The sequence below is a fragment of the Balaenoptera ricei genome, chromosome 13 (assembly GCF_028023285.1).
Source record: "Balaenoptera ricei isolate mBalRic1 chromosome 13, mBalRic1.hap2, whole genome shotgun sequence".
Taxonomy (NCBI): Eukaryota; Metazoa; Chordata; class Mammalia; order Artiodactyla; family Balaenopteridae; genus Balaenoptera; species Balaenoptera ricei.
In genome coordinates this window covers 62,413,512-62,432,581 of record NC_082651.1, presented here as the reverse complement: position 1 = coordinate 62,432,581, position 19,070 = coordinate 62,413,512, and the positions used below count along the sequence as shown (strand labels likewise).

Sequence of the window (19,070 nt, the reverse complement as noted above, 5' to 3'; positions counted from 1 at the left end):
AGGTTGAATTGGTGTTCTTCTAAGAATTTATTGTCTTATATTTTTCTCTTCAGTTTACTGAAGTCCTGCAAAGACTTCAGGAGACATGTACTTATTCATTTATTCCTAAAACTGTGTAGCTGTGCTTGCTTACTTGGTCAAAGTAGTATAAATAACTTTTCATGAAATGAATGAATTGAAATTTCTTTTGTACCTATACGATTTAGAATGGTTTATGTTGGGTTACATTTTTTTGCTCAAAGTATAGTTGGTTGGAAACATGCCACTTTAACAAATACTACTTTTTCTCCCCTGTAAAAATTTGTAATGGAGGTTTAGTGCTACATTGGCTTCCTAAAGACAGCCTAGGTATTTTGTTATGGATTTCTATAGTACAGTATACTTGATTACAATGAGATTTCCTTTTGGAAATCTATACTATAATCTGCAACCTCTACTTAAAGACTTACAACTAACCTATACTTTATCTAAAATTGTTGGGAAAAGATGTAATTAAATACTTTTACCTCACTTGGAATCAGAAAGTTTAGAATTTGTCATGGTTGAATATGTTAGTGATGAAAAACATTTTTAAAAAATAATGTATACTTAGCAGTTTTATTCAGTTGGAAAATTCTAACGAATGTATAATGTTTATTTTGTTTTCTATACAGCATCGTTAGTTATTCCTGCTGGTAAAACTCTTCCCACTTTTATCACAGCAGAACTGGTATGTATCTTATTTAAGAGATATATATATCTATATTTTAAAAAAATTTTTCTTTTCAGCTTTAAAACAGTTTGTCATACTTTAATGCAAAGACTGAATAAGGACAAAATATAATCTGAGAGTATATAGTATTAAATAGCATTTTCAGTATGGTATGGCATTAATTGTGTTAGGTCATTTCTGTCCCTACCAACTTTGTGATATTATGTACATTTTAAAATCTATTCTTTTTCTTTTTTTTCAATTTTATTTTATTTATTTTTTTATACAGCAGGTTCTTATTAGTCATCCATTTTATGCACATCAGTGTATACATGTCAATCCCAATCACCCAATTCATCCCCCCACCCCCCCACCCCCCACCAGTTTACCCCATTGGTGTCCATACGTTTGTTCTCTACATCTGTGTCTCAACTTCTGCCCTGAAAACCAGTTCATCTGTACCATTTTTTTAGGTTCCATATATATGCGTTTATATACGATATTAGTCTTTCTCTTTCTGACGTACTTCACTCTGTATGACAGTCTCTAGATTCATCCACATCTCTACAAATGACCCAGTTTCGTTCCTTTTTATGGCTGAGTAATATTCCATTGTATATATGTACCACAACTTCTTCATCCATTTGTCTGTCGATGGGCATTTAGGTTGCTTCCATGACCTGGCTATTGTAAATAGTGCTGCAATGAGCATTGAGGTGCATGTGTCTTTTTGAATTATGGTTTTCTCTGGGTATATGCCCAGTAGTGGGATTGCTGGGTCATATGGTGATTCTGTTTTTAGTTTTTTAAGGAACCTCCATACTGTTCTCCATAGTGGCTGTATCACTTTACATTCCCACCAACAGTGCAAGAGGGTTCCCTTTTCTCCACACGCTCTCCAGCATTTGTTGTTTGTAGATTTTCTGATGATGCCCATTCTAACTGGTGTGAGAAGATACCTCATTGTAGTTTTGATTTGCATTTCTCTAATAATTAGTGATGTTAAGCAGGTTTTCATGGGCTTCGTGGCCATCTGTATGTCCTCTTTGGAGAAATGTCTATTCAGGTCTTCTGCACATTTTTTTTTTTTTTAAAGAGCTAAGGGTCTGGCTTTTTATTTATTTTTTTATCTATGGCTGTGCTGGGTCCTCGCCTCTGTGAGAGGCCTCCCTCCAGTTGTGGCAAGTGGGGGCCACTCTTCATTGCGGTGCGCGGACCTCTCACCATCGCGTCCTCTCTTGTTGCGGAGCACAGGCTCCAGACACGCAGGCTCAGCAATTGTGGCTCACGGGCCCAGTCGCTCCGCGGCATGTGGGATCTTCCCAAACCAGGGCTCGAACCCGTGTCCCCTGCAGTGGCAGGCAGATTCTCAACCACTGTGCCACCAGGGAAGCCCCTGCCCAGTTTTTGATTGGGTTGTTAGTTTTTTTAATGTTGAGCTGCATGAGCTGTTTATATATTTTGGAGATTAATCTTTTGTCCGTTGATTCATTTGCAAATATTTTTTCTCATTCTGAGGGTTGTCTTTTTGTCTTGTTTGTAGTTTTCTTTGGTTTGCAAAAGCTTTGAAGTTTCATTAGGTCCCATTTGTTTATTTTTGTTTTTATTTCCATTACTCTAGGAGGTGAATCAAAAAAGATCTTGCTGTGATTTTTGTCAAAGAGTGTTCTTCCTATGTTTTCCTCTAAGAGTTTTATAGTGTCTGGTCTTACATTTGGGTCTCAAATCCAGTTTGAGTTTATTTTTGTGTATGGTGTTAGGGAGTGTTCTAATTTCATTCTTTTACATGTAGCTGTCTAGTTTTCCCAGGACCACTTATTGAAGAGACTGTCTTTTCTCCATTGTATATCCTTGCCTCCTTTGTCACAGAGTAGTTGGCCATAGGTGCGTGGGTTTATCTCTGGGCTTTCTATCCTGTTCCGTTGATCTATATTTCTGTTTTTGTGCCAGTACCATATTGTCTTCATTACTGTAGCTTTGTAGTATAGTCTGAAGTCAGGGAGTCTGATTCCTCCAGCTCTGTTTTTTTCCCACAAGACTGCTTTGGCTGTTTGGCGTCTTTCGTGTCTCCATACAAATTTTAAGATTTTTTTTTCTAGTTCTGTAAAAAATGCCATTGGTAGTTTGATAAGGATTGCATTGCATCTGTAGATTGCTTTGGGGTAGTATAGTCATTTTCACAATATTGAGTCTTCCAATCCAAGAACATGGTATATCTCTCCATCTGTTGGTATCATCTTTAATTCCTTCTAACAGTGTTTTATAGTTTTCTGCATAGAGGTCTTTTGTCTCCCTAGGTAGGTTTATTCCTAGGTATTTTATTCTTTTTGTTGCAATGGTAAATGGGAGTGTTTCCTTAATTTCTCTTTCAGATTTTTCATTAGTGTATAGGAATGCAGGAGATTTCTGTGCATTAATTCTGTATCCTGCTACTTTACCAAATTCGTTGATTAGCTCTAGTAGTTTTCTGGTAGCATCTTTAGGGTTCTCTATGTATAGTATCATGTCATCTGCAAATAGTGACAGTTTTACTTCTTCTTTTCCAACTTGTATTCCTTTTATTTCTTTTTCTTCTCTGATTGCCGTGGCTAGGACTTCCAAAACTATGTTGAATAATAGTGGTGAGAGTGGACATCCTTGTGTCGTTCCTGATCTTAGAGGAAATGCTTTCAGTTTTTCACCATTGAGAATGATATTTCCTGTGGGTTTGTCGTATATGGCCTTTATTATGTTGAGGTAGGTTCCCTCTATGCCCACTTTCTGGAGAGTTTTTATCATAAATGGCTGTTGAATTCTGTCAAAAGCTTTTTCTGCATCTGTTGAGATGATCATATCGTTTTTATTCCTCAGTTTGTTCATATGGTGTATCACATTGTTTGATTTGCGTATATTGAAGAATCCTTCCATCCCTGGGATAAATCCCACTTGATCATGGTGTATGATCCTTTTAATGTGTTGTTAGATTCTGTTGGCTAGTATTTTGTTGAGGATTTTTGCATCTATATTCATCAGTGATATTGGTCTGTAATTTTCTTCTTTTGTAGTATCTTTGTCTGGTTTTGGTATCAGGGTGATGGTGGCCTCATAGAATGAGTTTGGGAGTGTTCCTTCCTCTGCAAGTTTTTGGAAGAGTTTGAGAAGGATGGGTGTTAGCTCTTCTCTAAATGTTTGATAGAATTCACCTGTGAAGCCATCTGGTCCTGGACTTTTGTTTGTTGGAAGATCTTTAATCACAGTTTCAATTTCATCACTTGTGATTAGTCTGTTCATATTTTCTATTTCTTCCTGGTTCAGTCTTGTAAGGTTATACTTTTCTAAGAATTTGTCCATTTTTTCCAGGTTGTCCATTTTATTGACATAGAGTTGCTTGTAGTAGTCTCTTAGAATGCTTTGTATTTCTGCGGTGTCTGTTGTATCTTCTCCTTTTTCATTTCTAAATTTAGTGATTTGAGTCCTTTACCTCTTTTTCTTGATGAGTCTGGCTAATGGTTTATCAATTTTGTTTATCTTCTCAAAGAACCAGCTTTTAGTTTTGTTGATCTTTGCAATTGTTTTGTTTCTATTTCATTTATTTCTGCTCTGATCTTTATGATTTCTTTCCTTTTGCTAACTTTGAGTTTTGTTTTTTTTCTTTCTCTAGTTCCTTTAGGTGTAAGGTTAGATTGTTTATTTGAGATTTTTCTTTTTCTTGAGGTAGGCTTGTATAGTATAAACTTCCCTCTCAGAACTGCTTTTGCTGCATCCCATAGGTTTTTTTAAAAAATTAATTAATTAATTAATTTATTTTTGGCTGTGTTGGGCCTTCGTTTCCGTGCAAGGGCTTTCTCTAGTTGCGGCGAGCGGGGGCCACTCTTTATCGCGGTGCGCGGGCCTCTCACTGTCGCGGCCTCTCTTGTTGCGGAGCACAAGTTCCAGACGCGCAGGCTCAGTAGTTGGGGCTCGCGGGCCTAGTTGCTCTGCGGCATGTGGGATCTTCCCAGACCAGGGCTCGAACCCATGTCCCATGTATCGGCAGGCAGATTCTCAACCACTGCGCCACCAGGGAAGCCCCATCCCATAGGTTTTGGATCATCGTGTTTTCATTATCATTTGTCTCTAGTTATTTTTTTATTTCCTCTTTGATTTCTTCAGTGTTCTCTTGGTTATTTAGTAATGTATTGTTTAGCCTCCATGTGTTTGTGTTTTTATGTTTTTTTTCCCTGTAATTGATTTCTAATCTCATAGCGTTGTGGTCAGAAAAGATGCTTGGTGTGATTTCAATTTTCTTATATTTACTGAGGCTTGATTTGTGAACCAAGATGTGATCTATCCTGGAGAATGTTCCATGCGCACTTTAGAAGAAAGTGTAATCTGCTATTTTTGGATGGAATGTCCTATAAATATCAATTAAATCTATTTGGTCTATTGTGTCATTTAAAGCTCTTGTTTCCTTATTAATTTTCTGCTTGGATGATCTGTCCTTTGGTGTAAGTGAGGTGTTTAAGTCCCCCACTATTATTGTGTTAACTCTCGATTTCCTCTTTTATAGCTGTTAGCAGTTGCCTTATGTATTGAGGTGCTCCTATGTTGGGTGCATATATATTTATAATTGTTGTATCTTCTCCTTGGATTGATCCCTTCATCATTATGTAGTGTCCTTCCTTGTCTCATGTAACATTCTTTATTTTAAAGTCTATTTTATCTGCTGTGAGTATTGCTACTCCAGCTTTCTTTTGATTTCCATTTGCATGGAATATATTTTTCCATCCCCTCACTTTCAGTCTGTATGTGTCCCTAGGTCTGAAGTGGGTCTGTTGTAGACAGCATATATATGGGTCTTGTTTTTGTATCCATTCAGCAAGCCTGTGTCTTTTGGTTGGAGCAATTAATCCTTTTATGTTTAATTATCGATATGTATGTTCCTATGATCATTTTCTTAATTGTTCTGGGTTTGTTTTTGTAGGTCCTTTTCTTCTCTTGTGTTTCCCACTTAGAGAAGTTCCTTTAGCTTTTGTTGTAGAGCTGGTTTGGTGGTGCTGAATACTCTTAGCTTTTGCTTGTCTGTAAAGCTTTTTGTTTCTCCATCGAATGTGAACGAGATCCTTGCCAGGTAGAGTAATCTTGGTTGTAGGTTCTTCCCTTTCATCCCTTCTGGCTTGAAGAGTTTCTACTGAGAAATCAGCTGTTAACCTTATGGGAGTTCCCTTGTATGTTATTTGTCGTTTTTCCCTTGTTGCTTTCAATAATTTTTCTTTGTCTTCAATTTTTACCAGTTTGATTAGTGTGTCTTGGCGTGTTTCTCCTTGCATTTATCCTGTATGGGACTCTCTGCACTTACTGGACTTGGGTGGCTGTTTCCTTTCCCATGTTAGGGAAGTTTTTGACTGTAATCTCTTCAAATATTTCCTCAGGTCGTTTCTCTCTCTCTTCTCCTTCTGGGACCCCTGTAATGAGAATGTTTTTGCGTTTAATGTTGTCCCAGAGGTCTCTTAGGCTGTCTTCATTTCTTTTCATTCTTTTTTCTTTATTCTGTTCCGAGGCAGTGAATTCCACCATTCTGTCTTCCCGGTCCCTTACCCTGTCTTCTGCCTCAGTTTTTCTGCTATTGATTCCTCTTAGTGTATTTTTCATTTCAGTTATTGCGTTGTTCATCTCTGTTTGTTTGTTTATTCTTTAATTTTTCGAGATCTTTGTTAAACATTTTGCATCTTTTTGATCTTTGCCTCCATTCTTTTCCTGAGGTGTTGGATCATCTTCACTATCATTATTCTGAATTCTTTTTCTGGAGGGTTGCCTGTCTCCACTTCCTTTAGTTGTTTTTCTGGGGTTTTATCTTGTTCCTTCATCTGGTACCTATCCCTCTGCCTTTTTATCTTGTCTGTGTTTATGTCAATATGGTTTTTGTTCCATAGGCTGTAGGATTATAGTTCTTCTTGCTTCTGCTGCCTGCCCTCTGGTGGATGAGGCTATCTAAGAGGCTTGTGCAAGCTTCCTGATGGGAGGGACTGGTGGTGGGTAGAGCTGGGTGTTGCTCTGGTGGGCAGAGCTCAGTAAAACTTTAATTTGCTTGTCTGCTGATGGGTGGGGCTGGCTTCCCTCCCTGTTGGTTGTTTGGCCTGAGGCGACCCAACACTGGGGACTACCCGGGCTCTTTGGTGGGGCTAATGGCAGACTCTGGGAGGGCTCACGCCAAGGAGTCCTTCCCAAAACTTCTGCTGCCAGTGTCCTTGTCCCCATGGTGAGCCACAGCCACCCCCCACCTCTGCAGGAGACCCTCCAACACTAGCGGGTAGGTTTGGTTCTGTCTCCTATGGGGTCACTGCTCCTTCCCCTGCGTCCCGACAGACACACTACTTTGTGTGTGCCCTCCAAGTGTGGAGTCTCTGTTTCCCCCAGTCCTGTCGAAGTCCTGCAATCAAATACCGCTAGCCTTCAAAGTGTCATTATCTAGGAATTCCTCCTCCCGTTGTCGGACCCCCAGATTGGGAAGCCTGACGTGGGACCCAGAACCTTCACTCCAGTGGGTGGACTTGTGTGATCTAATTGTTCTCCAGTGTGTGAGTCACCCACCCAGCAGTTATGGGATTTGATTTTATTGTGATTGCGCCCCTCCTACCATCTCATTGTGGCTTCTCCTTTGTCTTTGGATGTGGGGTATCTTTTTTGGTGAGTTCCAGTGTCTTCCTGTCGATGATTATTCAGCAGTTAGTTGTGTTTCTGGTGTTCTTGCAAGAGGGACTGAGAGCACGTCCTTCTACTCCGCCATCTTGAAGCAGTATCTAAGATATATTTTAACAGAGATGCCCCAGTTTTAGTGAATAGTGGCAGAAGGCTGGGCAGAGATGTAATTTGTAATCCTCCAGTTGAATGAGAAAAGATGTGGTAAGGGATGAGGAGATAGAAATAGCTTCTGTAACATAGGTGTTGCAAAAATTCAGGAGTTCCAGAATTAATATTTTCTTACCAACTTTTCCTATCTTCCAGAGCAGTTCTTAGCATCTGCCAAGACTGTACCTACAAGGTTAGGAAATTTCTTAACTTACATTGTACGGAGTTTTAATACACTGTATAATGTTACATACTTGGTGGATCCTAAATAGATGATTCTGATATGAATGTTTTTCTGATTTATTTTCCCCTAGAGTTGAGGCACATCATAATTTTTCCTTTTATTTAAGTGGAATATTTTGGTTATTTTTTACCATTGTATAATAGAGGTTAGATTTCCCCCCCGCAGGAGTTGGGGGCAGAAGATAAAATTAAAACTTATATATAGAAAATTGAGTAGTTTTTAGGTGGGGAAAAATAGAACTTTTTCTCTTTTACCTTTCTTTGAAGGTAAAACATGATATATAAAGTTTTTCGTTTTCTTTCAGCCCATGAGCTTCCTTCCTAGGGTACACGATTTTAGTAGGCCATTTATTTCTATTTCTTCATTAAAAACAAACAAAAAGCATAGCCCTTACCAGGATTTTTGGGAAGAATGGTGCTGGTTTTGATATGAAACCAGTGAAGAAGTATCTCTGCCTTTGAAATTCTTGGAAATACCTTTTCTCCTCATTAAAGAAATAATATACTTCTAAAGAGTAAAAGCAAACAAATTTATAAAGTAAAAAGTGATAGAGCCCTATAGGATTATAACCCAAAGATAACTGTTTTAACTGTATGATGTATATCCATTTAGACTTCTTTCATTAAAGAAAGTTACATTAATTTTCAGGGTAAAAGCAGAATCATTCTCTGTACTGTTTCCGTAATTTTTTTTTTAAACTTAGTAATATAGATGGACCGTTTTCAATGCCAGTTAAATATTGATTAGCCTTAGTGGATGTATCAAGTTTAAGTAACCAGTCTTTTGTTTATGGACATTTAAATTCTTGCTAGTGTTTTTCTAATATAGCATTCCAGTGATTACACTTGTAGATATGTCTTGGTGTATTTGTGTGATAATCAGGTAATCAGGATAAATTCCTAGAAGTAGAATTTCTAGGTCAAAGATTATGCATGTTTTCAATTTTGGTATATGTTACAAAATTGGCCTCTGAAAGGATTGTACCATATACACTCATAAGCAGTGGTCTGAGAGAACTGATTTTTATCACATCCTTACCAACATTGGCTATTATTAATCAATCTTTTAAATTTTTTCAGGTCTAGTAGGCAAAAACTTTTTTGTCTTTTCATTTAGTATTAAAAATGTAAAACCTTAAGGTTTAATTATTCCAAAATAAAAATTATACACTGTTGTTTTATCTGCTTTAAAATAACATTAGTGATCAACTTACAGACTAGAGGACTCCTATAAACAACTGTGGTTCTTATATTTGACATCTGGGTATCAGTGGCCCAGGCAAAGCTGTGTTGTGGGCAAGTTTTATGAGTCAGTGTTCATGTTATTTATGAAGTCTTACTGACTTCATTGCTAATAGCCATAGAACAGAATTCCTTTTATTTTTAATGAGACGATCTAAATCAAATATTAAAAAGCTGTTTTATTCAGAGAACTCAGCCCTAATGTTAAGTGCTACTATTGTCCTGTTGACCTTAATCAGATTTTTTTTAATCCTCTGTAAGATCAGGAAAAAAAGGTTCAAGTAAAGCCTTTCTCTAACTTTCTAATATGAAATTTTCATATCTAGGGCACCTCAAACTCCAGTGCAAACTTTACTTATCCTGGTTATCCTGTTCATGTACCAGCAGGTGTGACACTACAGACGGCATCTGGTAAGAGTATAGTTTTAAAATATTTTGTTTTTAGCTTTGGTACTGACTTCTGGGTATTAACTTTCATGATTTTAAATAAACTGTATACCACAAGTTATTGAAGTTATAGGAGCTTTTAATAAAACTTATTTAAAAGTAGTAATAAATGGTGGTTTTTATTGTTATGGAAGCAATCTACCACGAAATACACTAAGCCTGTCTACTAAGGCAGGTACTAAGCTTGTCCTATATTTCACTTCCAATTCTCATCCCAACATTGTGTAAGATGCTTTATATAGGTTTTCTCTAATTCAAGTCAGTTACCTGAATTCTGACACACATGTGTCCCGGCTAGCTTTAATCAAGAAAAACTAAAGATTAGATTTATCAACCTTTGCCTCCTTTCTTATTGGAGATTGTATAAGAATATTTGAAAAATTTGGAGATTAACCTCTGCTTTTCAAAGAACTGTTTCTTGATTTGAAAGAGAATCATACCTATTTTTGGGGTTGTTACAGAGTTTAAGCAAGCACCTGATTCAATGCTCAAAAAATAAATTTCTTCTTTCTTCTTGTTAGTATTATTTTAAAGGAAAGAGGGGGGAAATTTGATAACTTTTGAAATTATTAAACCCTTTTTGGGTAGCCTTGTCTTATAGTTGTTATATGGTATCTTATATCTTAACTATATGAAATACATTCTCCATGATGAGGTTTCTTAAAATCCCAATTTGGGTTGTTAACACTGTAATTTATTAAACAATGGGAGAGGTTCATGGAATAAATATTGGTGGCCTATATGTGTCTCAAAATGTGCCATATAAGCAATAATGGGAAAAGGCTAGAGTTAAAGCAAGATATATTTAATTTTTAAAAATAAGAGTAATACATATTTATTATAGAAAACACAAAAAATCTGAAAAATAAAAGAAAAACTCCTAGAGGTAACCACTATTAACATATTGATGTATTTCCTCCCAGCCTCCTGTGCATGAGATTTTTTTTTAGGAAATTTAAAGGAAATTAGGATTCTGTTTTACTTACAGTTTTGTTTTCTTCTTTTTAAGGTCACCTTTATAAAGTTAATGTACCAATTATGGTGACACAGACTTCTGGAAGAGCAAGTATTCTTCAGCATCCATTTCAGCAAGTATTTCAGCAGCTTGGGCAGCCTTCAATAATACAGACCAGTATTCCACAATTAAACCCATACTGTCTTGAAGCAACTACTGAAAAATCACAGAGAATGGAAACTGTGCTCCAACAACCTGTAGTTCTTCGTTCTGGGACAGTGGATAGGAAACATTTAGAAAATGCTACTGGTGATACTCTTACACATCCTGGAAATGAGCATAAAATCATGTCTGAAGCTTTATTGAGTCATCCGGAAAACTCTCAGTATATCAGCCTTTCAGGTGTTGTATTTCCTCCACAGGTCTCTCAAATGGATTCTGATGTGGAGCCAGTGCTCAGTGTTTCAGCTAGCCTGACTCAAAATCTGCATGGTGGGCCCCTGTCCACAGGCCCTCAGGGGGCTCAGCACCAGCACATGCCTGATGTTCAGCTTCGTGTTCTTAAAAATAGGATGTGTGGATGTGATTCTGTAAAGCAGCCAAGAAATACAGAGGAGCCCAGCAGCCTACCTGTCTCAGAGAAGGTAGTTCTATGTTCAATTTAGTGGAATTAGGAGATAAACAGTAACAAGTGATTAGATGTCCTGAGTGTTGTTTTTTTTTTAAACTGTAAGGTTACTCAAAAGTATGTTTTGTTTTTTCCTTTAGAAGATTGTTTCTTTATTATTTTTAGTATAACTATCAGTTTTTAAAAGTATTCATGCTCAGCATTTCTAAACTTTTAGTTTCGATTAATGAATTAGAATATTTCTTTAAAGAAAATGCATTTGTTTTAAGGTAATTCATTTACCTCTCCCTTACATTGTGGGAATTGTTTTTTGTCTGCAGATAAAGTTTAAGATTCAGAAATGCATCCTAGTAATTAAATGAGTGTTTTGAGGTAATTCATTGTCATACTTAATATACAAAAGAGGTTCAAAGTATTTTTTTTCTTGCTCTACCTGATTTTTCTAAATTCCCATATGAAAGTTTTCTCTACATGAGGAATTATCTTGCTCGTAGATACTTTGTTTCTCCGTTTGCTAAAATACTATTTAACTTAATTTCTTTTGGAATTCAAACCACTAAAAAATAGCTCCTAATTAGCTTTCCATATTAAAACTAGGTTTACATTATTAATTTCCAAGGAATTCATAGTGATGGCATAAAGATTCATGGAGAATTTCACATGGTAAAATTAAAAAATCTTGCGTTATCTTTTTACAAATGTAAAATTATGTCTTACAGCTAACTCCATTTATACAATTTAGTGACATATGACAAATAAAGGTTTGTGTCTCTAGCTAATGCTTTAGCGGTCCTTTAGAACCGCTGCACAAATCTGTATCAATGTAGTAGTTAAGTGTCACCTTAACATTTTTCTAGATAGAAGGGGAAGGTATAGGGTACGGTGAAGGATAATGAACAAAGAATATGTCTATCAGAAACCATTTGACTTGTTTTAGAATATTTCAGATGTTTGATGAAGCCTGTTCAAAATCTTTTAGCAAGTCTGTTTTTGGTTTAGTTCGGTATAACGTATTAAGGTTAAAATGTTTTTTGAGTGTTTTTTTCATTATATTTTTCACATAATATATAAAATTAAGAAATGGAGGATAAACTCATAATTATGAAACATTTGGTTTTGAGGGAAAATAACTGTAAAATAAGTGTTTGTTTTTATCACTAGTAATATAACTTTTAGAGGCATTTTTCTCCTGGACTGTGTATGAACTTTGAAGATTTCTGGTGTGATGATTCAGGATTTATTCTACTGTTACTTATTAGACGTCACATTGTACTTTGTTCTGATATGGGAAAGTAGATTAGTTAAGGGAGATTAAGGATTGTTTAGGGGGTAGTGGTTAAGAACTTAAGCTTTTGGGGCTTCCCTGGTGGCGCAGTGGTTGAGAGTCTGCCTGCCGATGCAGGGGACACGGGTTCAAGCCCTGGTCTGGGAAGATCCCACATGCCACGGAGTAACTAAGCCCGTGAGCCACAATTGCTGAGCCTGCGCGTCTGGAGCCTGTGCTCCGCAACAAGAGGGGCCATGATAGTGAGAGGCCCACGCACCGCGATGAAGAGTGGCCCCCACTTGCCGCGACTGGAGAGAGCCCTCGCGCAGAAGCGAAGACCCAACACAGCCGTAAATAAATAAATAAATAAATAAAAATTAAAAAAAAAAAAAAAGAGCTTAAGCTTTTAAGCCACAATAGGTTCAAATTCTAGATTTACCACTTACAAGCAAGCTAGGTAATGTTGCTCTCTGAAATTCAGTCATAAGTCTGTAAACTGGGCATAAAACCAAGCTCATAATTTTAAGAATTATCAGAGGTGTATATAGAGTTTTTAATAGCTTCTGTCACCATAATAAGCTTTAGATTAGTGCTATTATGCTTTATGGGCATGTGATATATTGGATAACTTTTCATATAACTTGTGTCTTGGTTTTAAAATCTATATTTAAAACACAAACATCCAAACATTCAAAAGAATTTAATTTATAACATTTTAAAAAACTTACTGTAGGTTATCTTAAAATAGTGATCTGGTAAAGTTAATGCTGATTTAATTTTCAGAAAATTTTATAAATAGCTCTCTATAAATAGCTTTTCAGAAATTCTTATTGCTTAAAGCAAGTTACAATTAGCCCTACTTATTTACTTTTCCTGTGTAGACTGCCAGAGATCTTAAGTTTTTATGTAGGTTTAGCATTATTACTGTTTCATAAAATGTATTCCTGACAATTTTTGATGTGTTCCTATTTTAAACTGCATATTACTATGTTAAGTTTTTCCTCAGTGTAGGAATTTTGTTTGCTAATCTTATAATGCTATAGAAAATTAGAAACTCAGGTCTTCATTGGAACTCCAAAAAGTAGGAGTAGAAGGAGAGAAATGGGTATGGTGGTATATCTTCTCCAGCTCCTTTTTATTTCTTGCCGGCTCTCCCCACCATCTTCATTGCCCTCTCTCCCAAATATTATCATTTCTGCTACCTTCTCTTTTAATTATATACCTTTCTGGCTGCTTCCTCTTATCTCCTTTGTGAGCTCCTCTTTATCTGCCTTTCCTGTTTCCTAAGGTTCTATCCTCAGCCCATTTCTCTTCCTACTTCATGTTTTCCCTGAGCAATCTCATGCATTATCATGGTTTTTAACTATGACTTGCTTGTTGATGACTGCATTTTCAGCCCAGTTATTCCCTTGAGCTTCATTCTCGTGTCTGTTTCCTTTCTAGACAGCTCTCCCTGAATGTTATAATAAGTCGTTGTTTCCTCATCAGAGATACTGCATAGTACCACTGCCCACCTGGTCTCCCAAGCTAAGGACTGCAGTGACTTTTTGGCCCCCTTTCCCCCTTATCCTCCTTATATCATGTGCTTTTTTGGAATTATTTTTATTTATTTATTTTAGGCCACGCCATGTGGCATGTGGGATCCCAGTTCCCCAACAAGGGATCGAACCTGTGCCCCCTACACTGGGAGTGCAGAGTCTTAACCACTGGACTGCCAGGGAAGTCCTTTAAAAATTATTTTAAAAATTGTAAAAAAAAAAAAAAAAAATTTATAAAGTATATACAGTGGACCCTTGAACAGTGCAAGGGTTAGGGACACTGAGCTCCGTGCAGTCAAAAATCTGCGTCTAACTTTATAGTTAACCCTCTGTATCCGTGATTCCGCATCCATGGATTCAACCAATCACATACCTTGTAGTATGTATTTATTGAAAACAATCCACGTATAAGTGGACCTGCGCATTTCAAACCCATGTTGTTCAAGGGTCCTCTGTATAACATAAAATTTACCATTTTAACCATTTTTAGGTGTACAGTTCAGTGGCGTTAAGCATGTTCACATTATTGTGCAACCATCACTACTATCCATCTCTAGAACTTTCTAATCATCCCAAACTGAAATTCTGTACCCATTAAACAATAACTCCCCATTATCCCCTCCATTCAGCTCCTGGTAACTTCTACTTTCTGTTTCTATGAATTTGACTACTACTAGGTACCTCATGAATCGTATCATATAATATTTGTACTTTTGTGACTGGCTTATTTTGCTTAGCACGTTTTCAAGGGTCATTCATGTAGCATATATGGGAATTTCATTCCTTTTAAAGGCTGAATCATGTAATTTTTGACAACTTTTAAAACCAAATATTTCTGGAATCTGTTCCCTCTTCTCCATCCCCACTGCCATTGCCCTAATTGTCTCTCAGTTGGGATAATCTAGTTTCTAACTGATTTATTAGCCTGTAGCCTCTGCTGGTTCTTACTCTACTCTTTCCAGTCCATCCATCCTAGAGGTTAAAGGCTTCAGGGGTCAGAAATGTTTTGAATTCCTTCTCTATCCCTTAATAACTACGTGACTTGGGCAAGCTACTATTTCCTCATTTGTAAAATAAAGATAATAGTAGCTACCATAGAATTGTGATGGTGGGAGGATTATGTGAGATAATCAATGTGAAGTGCTCAGCAGCATACTGCCTAGCATATGGTAAGAGCTCAGTGAACATTAGCTATGATCTCTGCTCCTCACGGCTACCATAGATTTACTCAGCATGCAGCCTGCTTAACATGTCACTGACTGCCCAGTGGATAAAATATAAGCTTGTAAAAAAAAAATTAATAAACAGAAATCTCAATTAAATAGAGTTGGGTGACCTGAGGGGGGCGCTCTCATGCCCTGTGACAATAGCAGAGCCCAACTAGAAGACCCCACTTCTATCCTGGCAACAACCTAGCCAATGAAGAGCTGTGGACTCTTTGTTTACGATAGCCCTCCCAACTTCCTTTTCTTCTCTATATAAGCTTTCTTCCTTCGAGGGGACTTGCATGCGGCTCTCCATGGTTGCACACCCCAAATTTCTGCTGATCCTGAATAAACCTGTCTTTGCCTGAGAAATATCTGGCAGTCTGTTTTTTTTTAGGTCAACATTCTTAATGTGGCATACGAGGACCTCCATGTTCTTTTTCGGCTGGAGTTTCTTATTTACTCTTCCTTTATTTCATGCCTACTACTTTATTGGTAACAACAGACTGTGAGCAATTATCTGTGTTAACCAGAAGAAAGGATGGCGGGAGAAAAGCCAGGCACAAAGCAGAAGGGATAACAAAAGCAAAGAGAGGCAGGAAACAACAAAGTTAATTCCTACTTACCCATTTATTACTTCCTCCAGAAATCTTACTTAATACCTTTCTATCTACCCTCTCCCCTTTCATTATTAGGTTGGATGTATCTCTTCTGTGTTATCATAGCACCTTACGTATGTATCTGTCATAGTGTAGTTAAAAGATGCATTAAAATGTCCTGTGTGCATTGAGAGGTACATTTTATAAATCTTTGTATACCCAACACCTAAGAATACACACACACACACACATATATATTCATGTGTACTAGAATATAAGCTTTAAAAGAAGAGGATCTATGACTAGTTTATTTGGCTCAACAGTTCTCAACTCTGGCTAAATATTAGAATTATTGGGGCATTAAAAAAATGTTCAGGTCTGCCCCAAGGGATATGGATCTAATTGGTCTGGAGTGGGGTCCACTCATTATTATTGGAGTTCTCTGAGGTGATTGTAATACATAGTTAAGATTAAGAACCACTGATCTAGCTCAATATCAATTTATAAATGAAAAATGGATGGAGTGAGGGGATTAGAGAATATATAACTTTAAGAGCTTTTATTTTTCTTCCAATCCATTCTGATACTCTAAAAGATAAAATATCATACCAATAGTTATTTGAATTCATGATTCAGTTAATTGAGCACATATTTTTTTGAGTCATTATATGCTACTTCTAAATGAATATCTCTAAATCAGATTTTTAAACCAGGTATGTGACATTTTTATTTCTTTAGAGGAAAAAAGCCAATTTAACAAGATACTTTCTTTTCGTATTTGTCAAAATATGTTGAGGTATATTTCATCCCAAATAAGAGTAGAGTGGCATGGGATGCCCCTGTACATGCTTAGGTAATATATAATCATTATCGCCATTATGTTGTGGGAGATAGCTGGATTAAATTTCTGTTAAGAATTAAAGATGTACCCTGCCATTATGATTATAGACAACTGAATTTCACATAGTTTAGTTTGAAAATGTGAAAAGAAAGTATGTCATAGCTTAGGCTTCTCCTGTTTTATCTTTATTCCCACATATGCGTATGAGGTTGTGTCAGTCCTTACCAGCCATTAGAAAAATATGGTCCTTTCATTAGGGGAAAGCTTAAGTTGAAAAGGTTGGAAGCTGTATTTGGCAAATAAAGCTTTATCTTGAAGCGTCCTATGCATTTGCTCATTGTACTGCCCAGCCACAGAAGCTGTATGCAATTGAAAAGACCTTGGTGAAGCTGAGAATCTTGGAAATCATTGAGCTGGTTTGTTTAGAGCAGAGAAAGAAAACTAAAGCAGTGCTTCTGTCGGATGATGTCATCTGCACTAGAACTGTTGACATTTCTTCACGTTCAGCCAGAACTCATAGAAGAATCAGCAGTGACTTTTCTTTAACATTCAGCAGGATAAAAATACTAGTACTTCTCAGGGCAGCTAACATCTGATTTTAATCATATTTGCACATTGGCACAATAAAAAATTCCTATGTTGTGAGACGTTTTTTTGAAACTGGAAACTGACATCTTTGTAATAATGAAGTTTTTATAGATTAACAGAATTTGGTACTCTCTATACTGATGGAGCCCCTGAGATGCTTGGCAACACATGGTTTTGCTGCTTCAGTGGAGAGAGCATTTCAATGTCTATTTCAGCACATGGCATACCTTAGTGCTGAGACCCAGCCAATAATTCTAAAAGAAGTTTTGTCGTCTGCCGTGACAGTCAAATGCATTAGAATTTAATTGAATTATTAAATTTTCCAATTTAATGATTTAAATTGATTTAATGATTTCCAATTTAATTTCCAATCATTATCTTTTCCAAGACATTTGTCAAAAAGTGTGGGGAAAATGTTATATTCTTCTTTATGCAAATTTTTTATGGCGTTTCAAAGGACAGTACTTGAAGCCCTTGATTGATCCTTGGGGAGACATTAACTATTTTTGAGAGACAGTGGAAACCTCCTAATAACCATTTGACTTGGAGGAGTTCCTTGATCTATGTAGTGGATGTTTGCCATATGAAAGGCTTAAATCTTTCTATTCATGGGCCTGCGGTATCAATTACGGATGTTGCTGCAAAACTGCCTGCTATTTTGGTTAAACTACGACCTTGGAAAAGGAGATTGGAGTCAGACAATCATATGAACTTTCTCATGCTTGGTGGAAGTGCTTCTGAAGAAAGAAGTTGAGAATGACGAAACTCTTTTGCAGTTATTGATATTAAATTTGGATTTGTAATCTTACTCCTTTCCCAGAATAAAGAGGACCTCACTGATATAAGTAAAATAAGATGATGCTACGTGAAGTCAATTACAAGAGTCCTGGAATCTTTAATATTCCTTAATAAGCTCATACTAATCTGGTAAAGTGCCATGGGAGCGCTGATTCATTTTGTAACAAAAGACCTTGCAGTTTAAGGTTTTCAGTACTTGTTGCTATTAACATGAAAAGCCAATTCCAACATGTGATTTAGGCCCAGGACTAACCTTACCATAATTTACTTTTCACACAATCAGATTTATTGGGGTAGTATCTACATACAATAAAGTTCACCTTTATTTAGGTATACAGTTTTTAGATGTACATATGAATTTTGACAAAACACTTGGAGTTATATAACCAGTATCACAGTTGAGATACAGAACGTTTCCATCACCCCAAAGAGGTCCCTCAGGCCCCTGTGTAGCCAATACCCTCCCTCCACATCTGGTCCCTGGCACTCACTGATCTGTTTTCTTTTGGTATAGGCTTGGCTTTTTCAGAATGTCAAACAAATGGAATCATGCAATATGTAACTTTAACATGATGTATTTGCAATTCATTCATGTTTTTGCATATATTAGTATGTTCCATTGTGCCACAGTTTGTTTATCCATTCACCATTTGGACATTTGGATGTTTCCAGTTTGGGCATTTGTGAATGAATCCCCTAAAAACATTCATGTGTGGGTTTGTGGGTTTCCTCCCTTCCTTTCTCTCTCCCTCCCTCCCTTCCTTCCTTTTTGGTGTGGACTTAGGTTTTCTTTACTTTTGAGTAAATACCTAGGAGTGGGATTTCTAGGTCATGTGATACCTGTATGCTTATAAGAAACTGCCAAACTCATTTCCAAAGTGGCTGCATTCCCACCAGCAATGTGTGGTGGAATGCAAATTTCTGCTACCAATGGGTAAGAGTTGTAGTTGCTTCATGTCCTTGGTATTTAACGCTCTCTTTAGGAGAGGAGAAGTTTGTGATTTTGATGAAGTCGAATTTCTTCTTTTTTCCTTTTGATTTCTGCTAATGTGTCTTATCTAACCAAAGGTTGTGAAGATCATCGAATGCTTCTAAAAATTTTATGGATTTTACATTTAGGACTGTGATCCGTTTTTGAGTTAATTTTTGTGTATAGTGCAAGGTTAGGGTTTAGGTTCTTTTTTTTTTGCATATGGTTGTTCAGTTGTTTTAGCATTATTT

At 36.7% G+C, this 19,070-nt stretch overlaps 1 protein-coding gene across 1 annotated transcript in view; it reads left to right on the top strand.

The window, feature by feature from the left end:
• Positions 1-622: 622 nt before the first annotated feature.
• GTF2A1L (general transcription factor IIA subunit 1 like) overlaps positions 623-19,070 on the top strand; it is a 34,462-nt gene continuing 16,014 nt past the window's right edge. Inside the window, exons 1-3 of the mRNA XM_059942601.1 lie at positions 623-709; positions 9,310-9,394; positions 10,440-11,029. Of these exons, the coding sequence (XP_059798584.1) occupies positions 623-709; positions 9,310-9,394; positions 10,440-11,029 (762 nt within the window). The remainder of the gene's footprint in view (positions 710-9,309; positions 9,395-10,439; positions 11,030-19,070) is intronic.